The 24,599-nt window shown below is 36.6% G+C and overlaps 1 protein-coding gene across 1 annotated transcript in view; it reads left to right on the top strand.

Moving 5' to 3' along the window:
- CCDC171 (coiled-coil domain containing 171) overlaps positions 1–24,599 on the top strand; it is a 158,379-nt gene that overhangs the window by 61,055 nt on the left and 72,725 nt on the right. Inside the window, 5 exon segments of the mRNA XM_065745478.1 lie at positions 5,179–5,683; positions 6,314–6,430; positions 11,088–11,314; positions 11,910–12,092; positions 14,760–14,945. Coding sequence (XP_065601550.1) covers positions 5,179–5,683; positions 6,314–6,430; positions 11,088–11,314; positions 11,910–12,092; positions 14,760–14,945 — 1,218 coding nt within the window.

The following is a 24,599-nucleotide window of genomic DNA, read 5'->3' as shown; positions in this document are numbered from 1 at the left end:
TATGAGTTCACTAACAAGAAAAAAAATTATGAAATGAGATTATTTTTGAAAATTTCTTTTTAGAGAAGAAGTGATTCCATGATACAGTTCAGATTTCAACCTGCTATGGATGTTCCATAAAGCAAAGATCTGTGTAATCTGTTTCAGAACTGTAGTAGATTGTGAAGTATCATACCACACCTTGGGATGGTGTTTAAACAATCCATTCTTCCCAGCTGATTTGTATAGATAGCAAAACCGTGTACTGAAAGCATGGCTCTCTGCCTGTTGTGGGATATGCATTAAGCACGCCTTCTGGAAAATGCTTTGTCTGTCAACTTTTGCTGTAAAGAACATATGTGTTTCTAAAGTGGAAATGCTTTCCCTTAGAAATAGCTGTGCTCATTTTCTAAAGCAAGTAGGCATACAAACTGATAGGTTTGGAATCTTGGCAGTGCAGCATTTGTATGCATTCTACTCAACAGAACTTTGTTGCATCTTAATTCTTCCTAAAGTTCCAGTTTGCATGTCTTAACATTTCGTTTCAGTCTTGGAACAAGGCAGTCTAATTTCCTCTGAATTTCTGCCTTTCAACTTTGGAATACTGATTGAGCTTCCACCTTGCTGAGGTCCATAGGCTTCATGGATATCTGCAATTAGTACTGTTCTAGTCCTGACTGTCTGCTTCTTGAGAGACTTGATTGTCTTTTCATTATTACATTTTGGTCCTGATAGTCTGGAAGATTGCTGCTGTGCTAGATCAGTTATATAAATACACTAATGTAGCCTTATTACTAGAGGAATCATATATGAAGGTGAATACAAAACTGTAAATTCAGACGTGTCTTAGATATGTTTTCATGACTATCAATTTATCTGAGAGCTGTAACTGCACAGCAACATAAGTAAAATATCTTGGAGGCTGTTGTTTTGGTTTCTTGGAACTGAAGTGGAGAAATGTGACTTTTCTGAAAGGTTTCTTTTTGATTAAAATGGAATGTGGCAATATGGAGACAGTAACACCTGCCAGTGCTTCTGCCTCCAGCTAGTACTGTTCAGGGTCCCTGACATCAAGTTAGGAGCTATGGATACTGTTAGATTCTACTTCACAGCTGTAATTGTTGATCAAGTGACTGATGTAAGCAGAAAGCAGTTTCACTGTTCTTCAGTAAGGCAGAAATTCCCGGAGTTGCCTTAACGCTAATCAGTAATAAACAAACTTCCTTATAGATGGTGCCCTACTTTGTTACTGGTTTTCATATTTGGTCAGTGGTGCTTAAAACAAATATCCTTTTTCCCTGCCTTATGTAGAAAAAGCAGTCCACTGGTAGTATGCCAATTTGAAAATGTTACTATGCCTGTTCCTTAGCCTCACACAAATTATTTATTTAGCCTATGCGCAGTCTCATAGGAAATGTCCTCTGAATTTTAACTAGCAGCTATTTTTTATTATATAGGCATTTATTAATCTGTCCCCATTTCTTGTGGTAGACGCTTAAAATAAGAGGGTTTTGTTTTTGTATAGAAAAACATGTTGTAAGAGAAAAATCCTGTAACTGTGTAGGTTGCTCCAAAAGTAATTTCTCCTATTTATTTCTGTGGAAACCACAGCAGGTACAAAGAGCAAAATAACACTATTTGAAAGACCAAATTCTCAGCTACAAAACACTAGTTTTCAACGTAGACACCATCATTAGCTATGGATTTTTGCCAGTGATAAACAAGAGCCTGTATAGTACACTTGTAAAAATCTGCATCATTGAAAGTGACTCACTGGTTGACATCTGCTCTGATGGTGGTGGTGTTAGGAGCAGTCCATCTTACATTGTCCCAAACAGATGGAAGTCAAAAGGCTCCAAATCTAGGCTAGTGTGTGTGATAGGACAGTCCAGCCAAGACTGGCAATGTGCTCCACAGTCTAGGGCCTGTCATTATCATGTTGCAAGAGAAGTGTCCTATTTGCCCTGACTCTGGAAGTTGGGAGTCATCACCTGGGATAGTGTCATTTTCAGTGCCATATTCATTCAGTTGGTCCTGTCAAACTTGTATTTGGTGTTTGTTCTATTCCTGAATAAGCATTGTAGGACCCACCTGGCACAAATTGTGTTGTCACCATCATTCCCAAGGCACTGAAGCAGATATTTCCATGTACAGTTCCCTGGTTGTAATTTGATGATTTGGCTGGATGAGGTGATGAAGACACTCTTCATTCTGTGATGTGACGACTGTGCATGGCCATCCAGAACGTGGTTTGTCTTTCATGTTGTTTATACCACTGCTGAAAAGCACCACCCACTGCCTCACTGTGCTCACATCCATTCTTTGGTCTCAATAAATGTTCAGCAAGCATTGATGAACGTCAAAGTGTGCAATTTTTTCTGTATGGAGGAATTCAGTGATGCACTTACATTTCATCTGCACTTCCATGTCTGATGCCATTGTGTCAGAGTTCCCTTCTGCTGCCAGCTGTTTCTGGACAGCAGCATGTAATGAAATTGTGTTGGGAACGTTCAACCTCTCTTGTCATTATCAACAACATCTGCCTCTGACATCATAGGCCAAGATAATAAAATAGGAGGCATTACTTTTAGAGCAGCCCTCTACTTCAAAATTTTAATTTCAATAGATAAATAAAATATTTGCTGAAGAGGAAAGGGGGAAAATCCTCTATGGGTAAAAAGAGAGAAGTATGTTTTTTGTATTTTGTTTTTTTGGTAGTTAAGGAAATTTGCTTTTATGGCGAGTTATGTGAATTAGAGAAAGCCTGTGGTATTTTGCAATTATATCAAAATTCATTGTTTTAACCCAGAAAAATGAAGCAACTGAAATACATGAAGAGGTTCTGAAATCAGTTTCATTATATTTCTAGCTTTCAGTTCTGTTTTCTTGCCAAACTAAAGTGTAAGGACACAGAGACAAGTAGAATAAAACTGTGGTGTTAGTAGTGTCTGAGTTTTTTGTAAATGATTCTTAAAATTCACCAGTTATGTAAGACACTGGGGAGTCCCTCAGAACTGAAGCACTCAAGCAATCTGACTTGCCAATATTTAGGAGAAATATTCTATATCTCTTTCAAAATTGTGCATTTGAGTTTCAAAGAAAGCCGTAGAAATAATGAAGTGTAAGTTTTAATTAATTATCAGACATTAACAGTACTTCTTTTTCTTTTTAAAGATCTTTAGTTAGGCATTGTGTTGCTCACTTTTGTTTATTCTCATGTAACTATAAGCATTTAAATGCTAACCTTTATTAAAAAAAAAAAATGAAGTAAGCTTTAATTAGCTAGAGCACTGAATGTTAGCATAGCTGCCTGACAGCCTTGTAGGGATCATATTTTAAGTTTGTTTACTTACATATTGGCCTTTCACCTGTAATGGCCAGAAACCATAAGTTGTTTTCGAAATTCAGCTTACCTTTTCAGTTCAGTGGAAACTCATGCTACTAGCCTTTTTTTTCCCTGTAAAAATCAAACACTCTAAATAATACAGTAGCTCTGAAAATATTGCACATTTGTACTTAATTTTAGGGTGTTCAAGTGACGTATGAGGCCCTAAATTGCATTTTGTAATTAAATTGTTCATTTATCTATTCTATGTCTCAATTACAGCAACTATTTTAATTAAACTACATTGTTTTACGTACCAGGTTTTATGAATGCTGTGTTCTCAACGTCTATATTGTCAAAACATCTGAAACATCTGAAAAGTCTGCCTTCTGTTGTTTCATTTCTTCCTCTTGAAGAGGAATGTGTGTCAGTTTGGTCATGAGAGAATGTCATTCTGTTTGTCTTCCTAGTCAAGTCAAAATTCTTCTTCCTATGTCCAAAAGATAATTAAATATTTATTTGGTTAAAGACATTCTGAGCTGTCTAGTTAGCGTTTTTACAGAAATCTGCAAACTTTGTTTCAGTCCTAGAAATAGCTAATGTATGTTTTCCCCTTTTGTGTTTATCAGAAGAGGCAGAATAAGTTAGGGTGCTTCCCTTTGCCTGAGGCTGGTGGCAAAGTTGATGCATAGTAATGTGGCTAGTAGATGTCATTTTAGTTCTTTTTTGCCCACGTTCTCCCACAGGAATATTCTCTGCCCCCATTTTTAACACAACTGTTTAGGACTCCAAGAGGGGGAGCTGAAGCTTAATATAGTCCTTTCTTTTGTTCATCGTATTGACTTGTCGTTCCACTTTTTTTGAGTTCACGTATTGTAATTTGAGCTTAAAAAAAGGTTTAACTTGAGCTTATGGATTCTTTATGAAGTGTATAAAAATTAGTACTTCTTTTTATCACTGGATCTTGTTTAAACATTGACTCAAGTGGTCCAAATGCAGAGGACTCTCATGCAGGAAGCCAATCAGGAAGCCAGTCTGCGCCTCTGAGGCCACAGTGTAGTGTCTTGATTCTGGTACAAGACCATGCATGTCATCAGCAACAACCAAACTCCATGGACTAACTGCAGTCCTGGTATTCTGTAGCTTTTTGATGTTGTCATTTTGCTACTTAGCTCCTAGCCCTCTTTCCTTATTTAAAGGCTTAGAAAGGGAAAAAAAAAAAAAAAGAAAAGATGCAAGTTGAAAAAATCCATGCTGGATCTAGTTAAAACAAAAATATCTGTATTGCACTGTTCTCTTCAAAACTCTGTTCTGTATGAGACCTAATTAATCTGTGAATTTATAAGTAGGGGGTTGATTACAAAGTAATTAAGAGATCACCTTTACTTCCCCTTTCCCAGCTGCTACCAATCTGTCTAGTTTTATCGTTCAGAGTTTTCCTTACTTTTTTCCTCTCACACTAACTTTCTTCTCTGCTTTGAAGAACAATTTTCTTTCTGAAACTGGAACATGTAGTTGTACATTGTTAAGCAAACTCATCAAACTGTGCTGTGGATGGCCAGGTACTTTTAGGCTCTGTGCTCTGTTGTTGTAAAAGTGGTTTAGCTTCAGAAATCTGAAGTCCAGTTACAATTAGCAGAACATTGTGCAAATTTTTTACTCATACCAATGCTTAGTTTGCATATGTGTTTGTACAGCTTTTTTGGGGGAGATGTGTTTTGACTATACGGTTAGGAATTTCCTTTTAGCTTTTTTTTAAATTATTTTTTTTAATGTAAAATGTTTTTTATTATTATTTTTATTATTTTTCTAATTTAAACAATAACCTTCAGTTAATATTTCTTCTATTTTGTTTTCCTCTTCCTTTATACCAGGAATACCAAGAAAGAACAGAGAGAAACAAAGAAAAAATCTGTGTCCTTGAAAAAAGACAGGAGAAATTAGCCCTTGAAAATCTCTATGTGAAAAATACATTAACACAGGTTCAGAAGGAGCATTCATCTCTCCTGGCAGCATGTGCACTATTGGCAGGTGCCCTATATCCTCTCTATGGCCGATCATGTGCTATGTCTATACAAAGAAACCTTCTTCAGGATCAGGTCAACATTTATGAATTAGTCAACCAGGAAATTAGGACTCTAGTTCATATTCTCTCTGGTGTAGAGGAAGAGAAAGAAGATGATGCAAAAATTAAGAAACAAAAATTCAAAGGCCTGATACGTGTGTTCCGAAGAGTTGTGATTGCAGTTTTGGCTGCTCACAGACTTAAAGTTCTAGCCCGGTCTTCTCGTTCTCTCTTCTCATTGATAAATGGCTTCAAAGAAGGCACTGGAGTTCTAGTTTGTGTAGGGGACTCCAAAGGCAAGCATAATGTGTCAAGTAAGCTAATTATTTTATTGTTTTATAACTGTTATGTCAAATTACATGGTTAGTGAATAACAAATGTTAATTATTGCAAATTGTAGAGTCTGATATATTAACATCTTAACAAATTGAATTTCTGGATTTGAGGCTTCTGAGATTTCTTGACAAATGTAATTTCTCCTCAAAAGAAACTACCTAGTCTGTATAGCTGCAACTTATCTTTCAGTGCTTCAGTGCGTTTGAAATCTCTGACACTTAACGTGTTTTGGAATTAGACACTACCATATATTTTGTTTTATCTATATGAGATAAGGTAATTTATTTTACCAATCAGTGTCACAATTTTTTTCCAACTCAAAATGCAAAAAAAAGTTGCATTTTGATTGAGGTGAAGTATAGAAGGTCTGAATTTTTTTTTTCTCTCCAGAGATTTTACAGTCTTTCTGTTCCTGTCTGTTACCAAATTGTACTTTCCTGTTTTATCATCTGTAGAAAAATGCTTAATGTATTCCAGAATATGCTAAAAGAGGAATTAGTTTGTGATTTATACATTTAGTTTTGGTCAATTTCTGAAAGAGTTAGAGATGGTAGTGTGTCTCATATGTGTTACTCAGTTTTATTGCTACCTACAATTCTCTTTCACAGGACACAATGAGGAAGGAATTCATTGTGTTGAAGCGCTCAGCTGGTTTACTAGTTCTGATCTTCTTGCTGCAATAATCAGTTCTGTCACAGAATTACAGGATGCTATTAGCAAAACAGGTAAATTTAAAAATATTGTAGTAAATTCAAACAAACAAACACATTCCATGCATTATTATTATTTAAGTTTACATGGTTGAAATTCTTACTATTTAATATAAACTAGTTTGTATGAAGTTTTTTCAGTACATATAGTCATGGAAATAGAAGGCTCAAGAGTGTTTTTAGTATTTTTTGTAATACACCTAAAACATACCAATATATACATGGCTAATTTGTTCTTAAAAATTTCTAGTTAAGTTTTTAAATATTTAAAAGCTTCTTTTTATTTAAAGAATACTTAACAAAGTATTTAAAAGCTTCATAGTTATTCTGTTCCACTTCTCTAACATTCAAAAAATATGTTACCGAGAACCAAACCTCCCTGATTTTTTTGTATAATGTGTATAGCATTTCTGATTTAAATGTGAATGCTAAAGTTGGGATATATTTAACTTGGGATATTTCTACCATTGTCTGTGTGAATGTAATTTTTATTATGTTTTATAGGATATGTGTTTAGAATTCCAGTTGTGAATTTAGAATTTCCAAAATTACTAGCATTTTCATACTATTTTCATCTGTTTTATTTACTATTTTGCTAGTTCTGACAGAGCTAAGTTTTGTCAAATTACACACTATATAGAAGTCTTCATCTTGTTTCCCTACTGTGGTCTTTCTTAAGGCAGATGCTTTTATCTCAGTTAATTAATATTCTTAGCTTCCCCTCACATATGTATTGTACTTTGCCTATGAAAAAATTTTAATGCCAGTCTTTGGAAATATAATCTCTTGATTCCAGTCTGTTAACTGTTAATTTCTTTGCTAAGAGGACTAGCATAAAATCTCACTTGGATCCTCTGCATTGCTGTTATCCTTACTTGCTCTTTGGTACCTGGCAATTTCAGTGTCCCAAAATACTGTAACAGAATAATGGATATTAAAGTATATATAAGGGATATTAAAAGAAGGATAATTTAAAAAGTAAAGGCACACTGGTACCAGAAGTCAGCTGTTTAATCAAAAATATTTTGATTGAGTTTCACATGCTCTTTCATGTCTCATGTTGTTTACAGCAACTTAAATCTGTATCCATACAAAACAAAGTTTGAACTGTTCTTGAAGACATTCACAGGGTTCATACTGCTAGTATTCCTGTGTATTGACTGCTTAATAAGATCTACAAATACGAAAGATAAACTCTACTTCTGCAACAAAATGTTAAATTGACTAGTTATAATGCCCTAATTGTCTTTCACCTGTATTGCAGTAGATGACAATTTTGATAAACTCTAGGTTTACACAACATCGATTTTTGGTGTTTAGAATTAGCAAGAACCATACTGAGAATAACTACAAACAATGTTAAGTCATCTTTTTGAGAACCTCAAGTTCTTACTGCTTGAGTATTACTTGAGATTCTATTACTCATGGGATCAAAAGTCTCTGAAGAACTTTTGGTTCAAAAAATACTAATAAGTAATTTAAAGTTGAACATGAGATTTCCAGAACTGTACTGACATGATAAGGCTGTGTAGGAATATATTTGAAAGAAAGGCTTGCATACTTTTGCTTTTATTTTCTGTAAGCCGTATTTCAGATAGGATTTAAAGCTGCAAACTGACTCAATTGATTTTGAAAAATATTTGGATGTAAATAGGCCATCTGAGAGGCATTTACTGTCTTCAGATCTTGACATTCTAGCACTTCCAGATTAGACTTTCCATCACAGGAGAGAGTAAGAAAAGGAATAAAGTGCTGTGTAGATCTACAGTATGAAATGGTTTAGTGTCTTGGGCTTTTAAAGATGACCAGGCTCTGAGGAGGTATTTGAGGCAGTTCAGAGAATTTATTTATCTCACTGGAACTTTGGGACTTGTGCTTAGAGGTGCTCTTATTGTGCTTTTAATTAAAAAAAAAAAAAAGTTTTTGCTTTAACATTCATAATTGTTTCCCTTCACATTGTTTATTCACTTGGTCCTCACTCCAGGATATCTTGGAATGATCTCTTATGTTCAACTTGATTAGAAGTTTAAGTGTCTTTTCTGTTGTTGTTGTTTTTCTGTAAGGTTAATTTTATAGGTTACTTTGAAGAGAATCTGTACAACAGTAAATCAGAAATGTATAGTTCAAGTATTTTGAATACAAATATCAATTGTAACATACTTAAAGGTTTTGAAATTTATTCTTTCAGTTGACTTTAATCTTGTGTAGTACTACTGAATTCATTCTGTTGACTATTTTATTTTACAAGAACAAAGAAAATGAGAATTATATTTTCACCTTTCAGTGCAAGATATGTCACTATCTATTATCTTTTTCTTTATTTACTTATGTAAGAATTAAATGCTCTTTGTGATATACCTGCATATATGTAAATCATGTATTTTGTGCATCACAATGTACATTGCTTTATTTTTTTTATATTATCTTTAATCCTTTGTGGGTATATTCTTAAAATGTGGATGCTTAAAGCATATAGTCTTCCCAATGACTGTAGATACAGTTCCTTGTGGAACTCCATTATATTCTTTTTTTATCTTTCAAAACACTAACTTATATCAACTTATCTCTGCATGTTTCCTCTAAACCACTCTTCGATGAAAATAAACCAGAGATAGTGCTTTTTTTTTCCTCATCCCAAGAAAGTTCTTAGGCTATGGTGTACTTAGCAACTGGAATCCTGATTTTGAAATAGGATAATAAATAGATACAACATAATTCCCCCAAAATATTATTAGTTTATTTTTAACATAGTTAAACTGGTGATTCTAAACATAGACGAAACAGTGGACTGTCACTCATACTGAATACATTGGGAATACTATGTTTTCTGATAGGCAAACTATCTCATGTAAAAAGATGTAGATGGAAATACTATGGAAAATACAGCAAAAAGAGGTGGTTGATATATCAGTGTTTTCGTATGTATCAAAAATCACATGGAAGGAGAGGATTTTGGAAGATTTTTTATGTTGTCTTATCTGTTAGTTAATAAGCATAGTTTCAGTTTTAGGTTGATCGCACTAAACATTCCAGCTAATTGTTGTCATTACAACTGAAGAGGTGGTCTTTGAAACTGAAAAGTAGGATGAGACCAAATTTTGTGAGTTAAAATGATAAGTATAGCTGATCTTGGATGTGATCAGTAATAGAGAACTAACATAAGGATAAGGGAGAAGCCTTGTCAGAAGGGGGCACAGCACTGCAATACCGATTTCTTCTCGGTAAGATAAGGATAATTCTTCCTGTTTAAATGGTGCTTGGTTAACTGAGGTAAAATATAAAAATGTTGGACAAAGTTTTTAGCTTTAAAGATTAGTAGAAGGAGACCTATCTAAGGAAATTAAGAAAAGGCAGTTTTGCTATTAGTAGGAGTGATGGAGAGCATGAACTCAAAAATGATATTCAATTTTAATCACTGACATCATTGAAGTGGTGATATTTTGAAATAAAAGTAGAAGATGGCTATGGAAAAACAGTATCTGACTTTATCATGCACTATTTGATTTGTTTGCTTACAGACAAATTGGTTTTTATATGTGTAAATGATATATTCTTTATGGTGAGAATTGAACTCTAAAAAAGCAATAATTGTGTTTTATTTGCTTTGAACCGTTGACTTTATTCTTGTAATTTATAATAAGAAGAAATTATTTCACTTATTAAAAGCTATAATTATTATTTTCTCTGTTTACACTTTTAAGTAAATATTTTAATTCACTACGGCAACAGGAGATCTGCTGTACTACTGAATGTAAATAAGCTCTTCCATGCTTGTCATCTTACACTGATAGTATCATAAGACAAGTAATGACAGATTAAGACCTGCCTAGCAGAGGGAAAACTAAATTACAAGACTTTTATTAAGGCATAAATAAACCTATTAACTCTTATCTGGAATACCAATTAGTGGAAGGAGCACTGACAATTTTATTTATCAACATTAAACACAATTATTAATTACAGACCTGACGAATCTAGCAGTAAGCAGGACATGTTGGGTGTGCTGGGGCCTTAAGTCCATTATATGAGAAGGATGATTACCAAAATCCTGTGGGGAAATAAGTAATTGTAGCTGTAAAATTTTAATTGCCTTGGAATAAGGTAAATTATATTCTCTTGTCTCAGAATATAAATACTATGGCATTAAGGTACCAAGGCTCACTAATTTTGAACAGCAAATGATTTAGACATCTATGGAGGGGAGGGAAGAGGAATCAGAAAATGCTCAGAAATTTTACATGGTAAATATTGTGATGAAGTGATATACCATATGCTACAACACCTGATATATTTGACCTGGTTTGCATTTTGCTTGCATCAGTCTTACGTTTTTTATAAATCACAGAATTTAAACATGCAAGAAAGACTTAAGAGTGTGTAGAGTTGGAGGAGAACATTAAAAAAGGTACAGAAAATAGTTATTTGTAAAACAAATCCTATTCTTTTTGGTCCTATCCAGTCTTACCCTTTCTATCCAAATATTGATAGAAGTAGACTGTTTACTGCTAAACACAGAATTTGTGCTAAATTTGCTCTGATACATTCCCTCTCCTCAGTCTTCCATTATCTGAGGCAAATTTCCTGCTGATAGATGCTATTTTTGTTACTTGTTTTCCTTCTGTAAAAAATGAGAATTATAACCTCTTTGATGTTTTGTTGTTATTTCCTAAAGATTCAAAGTCTTGTCTTTCTGGACACTTCCTTGTAACTGCAGCCAGGAACTCCTTTTCAAAACTTATGGACAAGCTTAATGTAATAATGGAGACTGTTCCATTAGATAGCAGGAGGAGTGTTACTTACGTGGAGAAAAACTCATTGATACAGAGGCTGGCTCATGGACTCCATAAAATAAATGCACGAACCCTGGAAGCTGGATTGAATGACAGACTACCCATTATGGTATGCATGCTTATAGCGCTACTTCATGTAAACAGTATGTTCACAGCATAAGTGTTATTGTGAAACTCTCTTCATAGCACCATTAATTTTGTTTCAGACATACGAGTCATTTACACTATATAGGGGATCAGAATTTGATTTGCAGCACCCTAAAACATCATGCCCCGAATAGATCTTTTCTTGTAAAGCCTAAGAATTTTAAGGAGGGATTTGGTATACTCAAGAAAAAGTTGAAGTTCGATCAAAATTATATTTGATTTATAGGAATAGACTTGCTTTTCAGCTACAAAATGTTAAGATTCTTTTCCCCTCTTATAAAAATGAAAGGTTAAGGTCTCTCTTGCAGAGTCTGTCTTTCATTGTGAGTCTTTCATGAAAACAAGATACTTCCCTGAAAACAAAATTTTCAATAACCCTCAGAGGTAGGTGAAATGGGCTCATGTTTTTGCACTATTGCTTCTTCTAGAGATGGAGGACAAGATGATAGTTTTGCATAATTTTCTTGGATATTAACTGTTATTGATTTTATAAATAATGTATGAATATAAAATGGCACACTTCTATAGCACATGAAATTCTTTCCTTTTACCAACAGAAGAGCATAGCATCCTTGCAGAAGCAAATATTTGAATTTACACAAAGACTTCATACAGTAGAGGTGGAACGCCGCTCACTGCGCCTAGAACTTGCAGAAGTCAAATGGAATTTCAGTAAGATGAAAAAAGAGGCTGACAAAGCCCAGAGCCTGAAAGAGCAATTGAATTTGTTTAAGCAATCTGTAAGTATATTTGATTTTGAGGAGATTGCTTACAAGAGAGACCTCCCTTTTATACATTTTTTTTAATTTGTATTCTTTTGAAAAATAAGTATGCAGCCGATCTACTATTAAAAGATTTTTTCCAGAAAACTTATCTTGTAAATGTCATTAAACAATAAGCTAAATGTATTTAGAAGTATTTTCTATCCAAAGAGTTTTGCTTTGGTTTGCAGAATAAGGTGATTTATGTAAATTACACATTTAGATTTCATCTGTTTAAGTTTTGTTCCATATATTGAAAATCTTGATGTTATTTGTATGCCCTAAAAGGATTTCTAGATTTCACATCAAAAGAGTAAATTTGGCTAGAATGAGGATACTAAATAACCAAGACAGCCAGCCCACTTCCTTAAGTGCAGATTGTGCCTCACCGGTATGATAGCCTTGGATTGCTAGAGTGACAGTTTTGGAAGGCAAAGCAAAGGAACTGATGTTGTCTGCCTCCACTTGTGTAAGACCTCTGTTGTGCTACACTACATTCTTATCTCTAAGCTGACAAGATAAACATTTGAAGGCTGGACTGTTTGGTGGATAAGGAATTTGTTGGATGGTCACAGTCAGAGAGTTCTAGTCAATTCATCTATTTCTGGGGGGTGGCCAGTGATGTCTGCCAGGGATCTGTCTTAACATCCATGCTCTTTGGCATCTTTATCAATGACCTAGACAGTGTCATCAAGTATACCCTCAGCGAGAACCCTCTGAGAGCAACACCATAGAGAAGGACTTAGGAGTTCTGGTGAACAAAAATTGTGATATTAAGCAGCATTGTGCGCTCACGGCCTTGAAGACCAACTGTATCCTGGGCTGCATCAGAGGAGGGGTGGCCAGCGTAGCAAGAGAGATGACTGTCCACCTTTACTGTGCCCTCATGAGGCCCCATCTGGAGTAGACATGGTGTCTAGGATTCAGGTTCTCAGCACTAGAAGCATGTGGAGCTGTTGGAAAGGGTCAGAGTCGGACCATGAAGATGATCAGATGGCTGGAGCAGCTCTCCTGTGAAGAAAGTTTGAGGGGGTTGAGCTTGTTTGGCTTGGAGAAGAGAAGACTCTTGGGATACTAGATAGTGGCCTTCCAGTTCTTGAAAGGAACTTGAAAGAGGAGTGCGGTTTAGTTTTTCACACAGTCTCATAGTAGTAAGGCAAGGGGTTGAACATTTTGAACTAAAAGAGGGGAAAAGTAAGTTAGAAGTTACTCAGTGGATTGGTAAGGGAACAGATTATCCAGAGAAGCTGTGGATGCTCCATCCCTGGGGGTGTTCAAGGATATGCTGGCCCTGGGAACTTGATCTAGTAGGTGGCAAACCCATGGCAGGGTGATTGGATCCCTTCCTACATAAGCCATACTATGATTCTATGATTATTGAATATTAAGGAAGAATATTACTGTATCTTTGAGTATGAGTTGTATTGTGAGCTAGTTAGTGCAAATTTCAGTGTTTCCTTGGAGAAGTAAGTTTGTAGGAAGGAAAAAATTAAAAAGGCTTCTACACTCTGAAAAGCATCTATGCAACAAATTCCTCTGACTCTTCGAAGCAGCTGGAGGATTTTCCTAAGCACTACATGTCTACTAACTTCTACTGTCTGGCTGGAATGTGAAGAAATGAGAAAAAGATTCCTTAAGCACTTAAAGCCATTATATAAAAAGTAACAGGAATGTTCTGTGACAAATTACTCTTCTTTGAGCCTCACTACCCTGGAACTTGAATTCTCTGTCCCCATTGTGTCCTTCTGTAGATTGTTGCTGTGCTCCTCATCATCCTCATTATTCTGTGCCTTAAGTCCTTATTTCAGGGAGAAATGCTGGAAGTTAACTGGATAGCTTTCTTCCTGTGCTTACTCCTCTATTGCTTAAATTCAAAATTGATCTCATGTTTTAGAAGTTTGAGAAACTTGTTGGATGAGTGTCCCTATATATACTTTACAGGTGCCCTGAGTACAGCAAAAATAGTCATGTCTCAGAATGAGCAGCATTAGCTGTTGCTGTGCCCGAAGTTGACCTTGAGGCGTAGCTGGTAGACCTGTTGGTGTAAACGAATCAAAACACTTCCAAACAGAAAATATTTAATAGATGATTTCACTTCTTGCTCTTAGGAAGTAAAAATATTTTTTTTATTAAACGAATAAGGCTATCTAATCATTTTCAATTTTTTTCTTAATGGGTTTATCTTCTTTTACAGTTCTGGGTCGCATAAATGAAGTTAGCACATTTTACCTTACATTTAGATATAGACGCTTTATTTCTTTCTTCTGAGTCATATTGAGCAGAGGAGAAATGATCTAGGGAGACATTTACAAGGGCTAATATGGAACAAACTGAAATGCATGATGTTGATCTGCATTATTTCTTTTTTAATACTGATTTTTTTTACAACCTATGTTAATTTGGATAAAATAATTAATGCATACTGTTTACAATATCCTGAATACTTTTTTCAATAAAAAATACCAAATACAATTGCCTGCTGTTTAGTACGTTATGATCTGCCTTCATGTTTAAAAACCAAAGTGTTCATCTTGAGCATGCTTTTATTTTAGCATTTTATATGCTACCAAATAGAATCCTAGAAGTCAAGCATGTAAACAAATGAATATAGTGATGCAATCAAACATAATTTATTTCCCTTATCAGAAATTGATCGCTCACGAGAGGTTTGAAAGTGCATGTGAAGAATTAAATAATGCATTACATCGGGAGCATCAGGCACAAGTTCTGTTGAAAGAACAGGCCCAACAACTACAAGAGTTAAATAATAAACTAGAATTGCACTCCAGTGACGAGGCAGATAAAAACCAAGTCTTAAGTGAAACTGTGAAGGTAAGATGACTATTCTTACAAAACAGACACCTGAAGTATATCTTTTTGTAAATAAACAAAATCTTTCTTTTCATGAAATGTTGGGAGTAGTTTAATTCATCCTGCTCAATCTATTGAGTTCTGTAGTACTCAGACAAGACTTTCAAGATGAAATATTAAGGTATAATTTTCCTCTTCTGTTTTTGGGATTGGCCAGTGTACAGCAGAGTCAATAATCTGTGAAGTATTTTGAGCTGACATTATAGGTAAGCGATGGGAGTTTTAGCTACCATGAGGTGTTTGCAGGCTAAAGTAAAAGGAGGAAATAAATAAAAAAGTAAGAAAAAAGAGGAAATAAATAAATAAAAAAGTTTCTTTTATGGAGATCATTAGAATATTTTGAAATCTTGATTAACTATTACCTGATATAATCCTAGTGCAAGTAATATGTTTGCCAAGTTGTTAGGTGAGAATAGAGAAAGAGGTCCTTTTTTCATCAGAAATTAAATTTTCCTTGATGTAAGGAACCTGCTTTGGCAGGGGGGTTAGACTCAATGATCTCCTAAGGTCCCTTCCAATCCCTATGATTCTATGATTCCCCAGACATAATGAGTAGTGAAGAAAAAGAACTAATTATCAGCAACTTTGATAACAAATAAAGGAGCAGAGATGTACTAGGAGCTTTAAAATGAGATGGGTAACATGGAGACAGCAGAAACATTGCTTTGACTGTCTAATAATAGTGTGGTGATCTTAGCTCTGCAGCTTTTATTTATTTTATATTTAAAGCAAACTGCTGCTTCTGTCTCTTCTTCAGCACAACTATTATTTTTTCGCCTCCTGGTGTTTTGCTGTGAAATGATAGTTGAGAGAAAAGACTACTTCACTAGTATTTGGAGAAATTAAATAATTTACAGTTCTGAGGAAGATTTAGAGAGGAAGTGATAAGAAAAGTCAAGAGACAGAATAAGAACCTAAATGATGCAAACTGCAAACCTAGTATAAATGTCAGAAAACGTTGAAAATTTTCACAACAGTGAAAATGGATCTCAAGGATGATGGTAGCAAAGTGCTACAGTTTGAAATGTTGTGCAGTGGAGAACACTGAAGGATATTGTTAAATTTAGTAAGAGTGTTTTCATTAGAAGTATTATTTACTGTATGAACTGTATCTCACTAAGGGAGAAAGATAATGCAATTTAATAGTTGTTTTTTATGTTTTTTTCTCTCTCATGTCACTAGCTGTGAATGTTTCATTTCTATGTTAGTGTAGGTTAAAATTGTCTGTTTAAGTTAGTTTGCTAGTGCTATTGCTTTTTTTCGTTTGTTTGTTTATTTGGGATAAAATGAAGTATCTATAATCCATAGGCTTGTTTGATTGATTTGGAAATTTTTGATTTTTTTTTAATGTAAATGGATATTAGAACATTGAGAAGAGAAAGAGTTAATGAAATCTAGAACATATATTTTTGAGATGGTCCTGAAGTGCATTTCATTTCTGCAACCCCTAATAGTCATTGGCTACTAGAACAATGTGCTTTACTGTAAAATGCTTGATTATAACTTACTGAAGCTTGTGAAGATACAGTAGCTATTAGCCTAGATGTTGTGATAGGATAAAGGCTACAAAAGCAGAACAAAATAAGTTTTAAAGCTACAACTTCTACCACTTTCAGTTATATTTATTTGTTTTTGCATGCATTGCTCTTTAGTTCTCTCAATTCTTTCCATGGATGAGTTGGAACGAAACATAGTTGAAAACTTGTTGCTGTATATTTGCCCGTGATAACTGCAGCAAATAAAGTAAATCTGTTATTAATTTCTGTTTTTGAGTATTGGAAGGTTAATTGATATCATAGAATTGTAGGGGCTGGAAGGGGTTTCTGGAGATGATCTAGCTCTCCTCTGCTAAAGCAGGTTCCCTCCAGTAGATTATACAGGAAGGCATCCAAGTTGGTTTTGAATTTTTCCAGAGAAGGAGACTCCACAACCTCTCTGAGTATCTTGTTACATTGCTCTGTCACTCCCAGAATAAAGTTTTTCATTGTGTTGGTATGGAACTTCCTGTATTCAAGTTCTGTCCACTGCCCCTTGTCCTGTCAAAGTACTGCTAAAAAGAGTGGCCGCATCCACTTGACTTCCACCTATTAAGTATCAATAAACATGGTTAAGGTATTCCCTCAGCCTTCTTTTCTCCAGGCTGAACAGTCACAACTCTCTCAACCTTTACTTATACCAAAGTTTTTCCAGGTTCCTAATCTCTGCGGCTCTCTGCTGGACTTTGTTTAGAAATGACCTGTCTTTCGTGAAATGAAGAGCCTGGAACTGATCAAAGTACTCTGGATGTAGCCTCACCAGGGCAGAGTAGAGAGTTAGAATAACCTCCCTTACCATCTGTCCATGCTCTTTATAAAACACCCCAGGGTATAATTGGCCTTCCTGGCCACAAGGGCACAATGCTGGCTCTTGGCCATCCTTTTGTCCAACAGGACATCTGTGTCCTCCGTAGAGCTTCCCTCCAACAGGTCAGCCCCTAACCTGTACTGACTCAGGCAGTTTTTCCTCCCTGTGTCTAGGACTCTACATTTTTCCTTGTTGAAATCAGGTTCCTTTCTGCCCTGCTCACCAGTCTGTCCAGGTCTTGCTGAATAGCAGCACTGCCTTCTGGTATGTCAGTCACTTCTCCTAGCTTTGTATCATCAGCAAACTTGATGAGGATGAACTCTACCCCTTAATTCAGGTCACTGATGAAGATGTTGAACAAGACTGGATCTAGTACTAATCGCTGGGGAACACCACTATCTGCAGGCTTCCAAATGGATTCTGCACTGCTAATTACAACTTTCAATGCCACTCAGCCAGTTCTCAGTCCACCTCACTGTTTGCTCATCTGTGCTATGCTTCCTAAGCTTACCTTTGAGATTGTTACGGGAACTTCCTTTTATTCCACTTGCTTTGAGATGATATCCAGAATAAGTTGTTCTAAGGGACAGAGGTGAGGCTGAATGGCCTATAGTTTCCCAGGTCCTTCTTCTTGAAGTTTGAAGCCCTTTTTGAAGTTTGGAGTGACACTTGCTTTCCTCCAGTCCTCAGGCACCTCTCCTGTTCTCTATGGCATTTCAAAGATGATAGAGAGTGGTTTGGCAGCTCCATTAGCACTCATGGATGCATCCTCTTGAGGCACATGGGTTTGTGTGCAGCGAGTTTGCGAAGATGACCTCTGATCAGATCCTCCACCACTAAATGGAAGTGTTCCACTCTCTTACCACCAGGGTCTAGGATTTTTGAGGGGCAGTCTTAGCATTAAAGACTGAAGAAAAGAAGGCATTCAGTAATTCCCCATAGTGTCCTTGTTACCAGGGAGGTTATCTATCTCATTCCTCAGGCCTGTATTGCCCCAAGTCTTCCTTTTGCTACTGACATAGGTAAATAAGTCTTTCTTGTTGTCCTTGACCTTCCTTGCTGGAATTAATTCCAAGTATGCCTTAGCCTTCCTCACTGCGTCCCTGCATGCCTTCACAGTGTTTCTGTATTCCTCACATGTGGCCAGACTCCTTCTTCCATTCTTTGGAAGACTTTCTTTGTCCATTTGTGTTTTTCCATGAGTTCATTTCTTATCCATGTGGGTCTTCTGCTACCTTCACTTGATTTCATTTCACTTGTGTTCAAAAGAAGTGGTGCTTGAATGTCAGCTCTCTTGGATCCTCTTACCTTCCAGTGCTATAACCTGCTGGATACCTTCAGGTAGGTCCTGAAAGAGATCAGAGTTGGCAGTCTTGAAGACCAAAGTCTTCATACTTATTGCCTTGTTTCTTTTGTGTAAGATCCTGAACTCTGTGATCTCATGGTCACTGAATCCATGACTGCCCCTTCACATTCCTATCCAGTCCTTCTTGTCAGTAAGAGCAAGATCCAACAACACACCTCTTATTATTGGCTCCTCCACCACCTGTCTCAGAAGATTATCATCCATGCAATGCAGGAACCTCCTGGACTATGTCAGCCTGCCAGTATTGCTTTTCCAGCAAATACCGGCATGATTGAAGTCCCTCATAAGAACAAGGTCCTGTGATCGTGAGGCTACTTCCAGCCAACTGTCAGAGATGTCATCAACTTCCTCTTCCTGAATAGGTGGCTGTAGTAAACACCCTGAACAGCATCACCCTTGTTAGTCTGCTCCTTAATTCTTACCCTTGAGCTCTCCACTCATTCATCATTCATCCCTCGGCGTAGCTTGATACATTCCACTTGCACTCTCACAAAAAGAGCAACTCCATCACCATGGTTTGTTGATTTGTCTTTCCTAAAAGGTGCTTGCTGTCCATGACAGCATTCTAGTTATGCAAGCAGTCCCACCATATCTGTGTGACCTCAGTGAGATCATGGTCCTATGAGCACACACAGATCTCTAATTCTTCCTGTTTATTCACCATTCTGTGTGCACTGTTACACAGGTGCTTTGGAGAATAAGTCTCTTAATTCATTCATAATCCCTAGCCTAGTTAGCGTAAAATTGTATTTCAGTTGTAAGAACCTTTACCTGTAACTGTATCAAAAAAAGGAAATGAGCAGTTATAGTAGCATAGCAATAAAAATTAATAATGTAGTGTTTCTTGACAGTTCTTTTTATTTTGCCTTTTTTAGCTTAATCTCAGTAGGCTGCTAAGTCCTATGCAGCAACTGTCTCACTCCTCTGTAGCAAAGGGAAAAGACTTGGAAGGGCAAAAGTGTGAAAATTTGTGAATTAAGTCAGCTTAATGAACAGCAGCAGCTATGCATGACAGTAAAGCAAAGTGAGGAATTCATTCTCACTGGCAGACAGATGCTCAGACATTTCTCAGAAAGCAGCCTCCATCAAAAATAGTTGGTTACCTACAAACATCAAAACTTGCAATGTCCCCTCCTACTTTTCTTCAGTTTATTTGCTGAGCATATCATCATTTCAGTCAGCTATGCTGATCTTGTCTTCTCCCAGCTTCTTGAGCACCATCGTATTCCTTTCTGGCAGAGCCGTGTGAGAAGCAGGAGTCCGACTATGCAAGCAGTTCTCAGCAACAGAAAAACCATTAGTGTGTAATGAAACTTTTCTTGTCACAAATCCAAACTATATCACTATACAAGCTACAGTGAAGAAAATAAACTATAGCCTGACCCAAACCAAGACAGAGCAGTACCACACTGTTTGTTTCGTCTTGTCTTTGCTGTTTAATTTAAGAAAATGTCTATAAGCCTTTTATCACTGTTTACCGCAGTCCCACTTTCTTTGTGGTTTTATTCATGACTGGCAGAAACAATCTCTGCCTCTGCCCTGATGTTTTAACTGGCAGACCTCTTCTCTTGGCTAATAGATAATTTTTAGACTTAAAATAGATTTCTGTAGCTCTTATTCTACAGTAAAGAGGAATTATTTTATCTCTACTAATGAGAGCTTATAAAATTGGTCCTGTAAAATTTGGCAATTGTAAATTGTAAAATTTGACAATTTAATTTTTTTTATAGTGCAGAAGTATAGAAAACACTGGTTCTACTCTGAAAACATATGATAGCAAACCATGCTTTCCTATATGATATATGAAATAATCATCAATTTAGACAAAGCACATATAAAAATTTGTAGCCTTGAAGTCTTAATTCATAGTTTATAAAGCAGTAAAAAAGGAAAAAATGAAATATTTGACACTTCTCCATTTCATACCTTATTATGAAGTATATCCTCACTTCAGTCACAATCAGTAACAAAATATTTTGGTATTCATATACTTTCATAAAGTAGTCTTATTAAAGGAGTAATGCTTAATTTCTTAGCTTTATCGGTTCAGATTTTAATCCTGTATATTTTTATCTTCTTAATGGCATATACCATAGAGACATCTGAGATAGCCAATTACATTTCAAGGTCAGCTGGAACTAAATAACTCCCTTACACCACTTCTTTTTTTTATTAGGTGAAATAAATTGCTAGCTCCAATTCCCTCTTCTTTCAAGAGAGACTTACAAAATGCTAAATAGGCATCTAAAACAAGCGTAGTTTTTTACTCCATATACAAGCATGTCTTAGGTCCAGTCAGATTGTTTTTCTCCCTGTTGATAGTCATTGTTTTTGTATTTAGACATTAATGCAGGTAATAAAACCATGAAATATTAAGCTTTAATTTATAGAACATCTTGTAGATTCTTAATTAATAACTCTGCGTGTATTTAAGGTTGCGAGTGCATTATATATTAAATCATGTACCTTGCAACTGATCAACCTTCAAACTGAACTACATGTTTTAGAAGAAGATTTTACCCTGGCTGAATTTTATTTTCATTTACCCTTCTGAATTTAGTGAAGCTGCTGCTGATTGATGATAGCGTGAGAAAATAATCTTATCCAAGGACTTTGATATCACCACAGAAGAACATTTTCTGATGGGAAGGTTTGAAGTGTTTTTTTTTTTTTTTAGTAGCTATTTCATTTAAATGATTTTAACCATATTCTGTGTTCAGAGGGTATAGAATCCCTTGCTGAACAGAGTCATCCAGATAAATTAGTTTCTGATGGTGAATGGGATTTCTAGAGTGCTTAGAGTGAATATTTTCTCCTTTATCATGTAGTCCAACCTGGCCAGGTTAACCAGAAGTTCAAGCATATTAGTGAGCATATTATCCAGGTCAGGGACCCCCAGCACAAGAAGGACATGGAATTGTTTGGAGTGGATCCAAAGGAGAACACAAAGATGGATAATCAGAGGGCTGGAGCACCTCTCCTATGAAGAAAGGCTGAGAGCCTGGAGAAGACTGTGAAAAGACCTCACTGCAGCATTACAGTACTTCAGGAGAGCTTATAAACAAGATAGAGAGAGACTTTTTCCAAAGGCAGACAGATAGTGATGAGTAAAGTGGAAATTGTTTAAAAGAGGGGGATATTTGGGTTAGGTGTGAGGAGGAAGTTTTTTTACTCAGAGCATGGTGAGGCATGTGCTGTCCAGAGAAGCTGTGGATGCTCCATACCTGGAGGTGTTCAAGTCTGAGTTGGAAGGGACCCAGGGCAGCCTGAGCTGGTGAGTGGCAGCCCTTCTAATGGCAGGGTTGTTGGAACTGTAAGATCTTTAAAGTCTTTCCCAACACTAATCATCCAGTCATTCTTATGACTGAGAGTGTAACCCACATTCCTCTTGAATGCTGGCAAGTGCAGGGCATCAGTTACCTCACTAGGAAGCCTGTTCTCATATTCGAACACCATTGTCATAAAGAACACCCAGTCTGACACTCCCTTCGTGCAGCTCTGTGCTATTGCCATCCTGCCACCATTTCCCAGGAGCACAGCCTGGCTCCTCCTTCTTCTTCCAGGAACTGCATAGAGCCGTGAGATTGCCTCTTAGCCTTCTCTTGTCCAGACTGAGTCACCCAAATGCACTCAGCCTCCCCGCATTGGACCTGCTTTCCTGCCCTGGTACCAGCTTTGGTGCCCTCCTCTGGAGGTTTTCAAGGAGCATAAAACCTTTTTTTATATCATGGAGACCAGAACTGCACACGATATTAAAGTTGAGTCTGCACCAACACTAGATATAGCATGTGACCAGCTGGTTGTGCTATATCTAATGCACCCCAAAATTAGGTTTGCTACTGGCTGTTGCTAAGTCTGCTGTCATGAACACTCTCAGACCCTTTCTGCTGAGCTATTCTCGAACCACTCATCTCTCAGTCTGTCTGTCTGGCACTACTCCATCCCGGGTGCAGAACTTGGCATTTTCCTTCCTTGAACTTCATGCCATTGTTGATCACCCAGTGTTATGATCTGTCTACATCAATCTGCAAGGCCTCTTGTCCTGTCAGGGTGTCAACAGCATCTCCCATTTTAGTATAATCAGCAAAATTGCTGAGGATGCATTTTACACCTCCATTCAGATCATTAACAAAAATAATGAGCAAGTCCTAGAGCTGAGCCCTGAGGAACACTGGTAATGCTTGTCAGCCAGCCCATTCACTACGACCCTTTGAGCTCTACTGTTGAGCAAGTTCATCACCCAGCATAACTGTAACCTATCTATGTTACAGTTGGAAAATTTGACCAGGAGCGTGCTATGAAGGACAGTATTAAAGGCCTTTCTGGAATTCAGAAAGGTTATATCTGCTGCCTTCCCTTCATCCACCAAGTGGATGACCTTCTTGTAGAAGGAGGTCAAATTACTAGGACTGCTTTCCTTGACAGCAGGACAGGAATGGCACAAACGTGCGTCAGGGGAGAATCAGATGAAACCATGTTGACTATGCCTGATAAAAGCTTTGTTCTTTCAATGCTTTTCAGTATCCCCCGGGATAATGTTTTCCATAACTTTTTGCAGAACTGAGCTTGTACTAGTAGACCTACAGTTTTCCAGTTCTTCTCTCTAGTTCGTTCTGCAGTTTAATATAACATTGGCTAGCTTTTAGTCAGCAGGGCATTCCCAGACTCCCAAGGCTTTTGGTAAATTGTTGAGAAGGGGCTGGATAACTCTTTCAGCACTCTCAGTCATAGAATGTCACGGATTGGAAGAAACTTCAAGGATCATTAGGTTTCTACCGTACCGCCAGAGACTGCTAAATCAGATTGCCCAGGGCCCCATTCAATCTGGCCTTAAACACCTCCAGGTTCAGTACATCCACAACCTCTTGGGCAACTTGTCCTAGCACCTCACCACTCAGTAAAGAACTTCTCTCCGACATATAATCAAATTTCCCTTCCTTTAATTTATAACCATTTCCCTTGTTCTGTTACTATCTACTTGTATACAAAGGTTGGTTTCCCTCATGTGTTTAAACTACCTTTAAATATCCCATTTGCTCTGGTGCTGATATAGCTGTTCCCTTGCAATTTTGGTTACCACATACGAAAAGTCACTGCTCCCCAAGTCAAGGTCCTCCATCTCTGAGGTCCAGGCAGACCAAGATCTACTGTTACAGTTACCGGGGTGAAAGGCATTAAATGCCTCTCCCTTTTCTTCCCTCTTTCTTGTTAGGTGACATCTACTTCTCATATTAGTCCAGTCTCTTCCTTTGACCTTCTTTTGCTGTTGATGTGCTTGAAGAAGCCTTTTTTTGTGGTCAGACACAATAATGGCCAGTGTCAACTCAAGCTTTACTTGTTTTCTCCTGGCAGATGTGAACAGCGGCTCTAGTCCAAGTGATTTTCTTGCTTCTCAGATATGAGCTGCAGAGATTTCAGTAACTGTAAAAAGAGTAATTGCTTTTTGATGATTTTTTTATTTTTTTAACTTGTCTGTTGTCTTAATTTTAAAAGCTGTTAAGATTCGGCTGCACTTACAGGTACTTTCGATTCCCAGAAAGTTGTTTCTTTATCAAGAAAGCATATTTCTGTGCCTTGTTATTCTTTAAAGAAAACAGTGATTATTAGTATCTAGCTTACTGGAAACTCTAAATTAATCAAATTAGCATGTTGAAGACAAGTGAGCTCTGTTCTGAATGAATTAGAAACTAAAACTCATAATTCATTATTTATTTATTTTTTTAGTTTAACACTGCGTTCTGAACATTAAATAATTTATAAGGTAGCTAGGAGTAGATTAGCATTGCCATCTGCCCTGTTCTTCTAGTCAAAAGAGGTCGTTTGTTTTCTTATTATAACAAATTACAGGTTAAATAGCTTTGTCATGTATTTCAATTTTCATTAACACTCTGTAAAATACATGAGCC

Source organism: Cyrtonyx montezumae, unplaced genomic scaffold (assembly GCF_038088225.1).
Source record: "Cyrtonyx montezumae isolate F1298 unplaced genomic scaffold, pur_monq_1.0 scaffold_36, whole genome shotgun sequence".
NCBI classification, from domain to species: domain Eukaryota; kingdom Metazoa; phylum Chordata; class Aves; order Galliformes; family Odontophoridae; genus Cyrtonyx; species Cyrtonyx montezumae.
The sequence above is the reverse complement of the archived record's forward strand: the minus strand, read 5'-3'. Positions and strand labels throughout refer to the sequence as shown.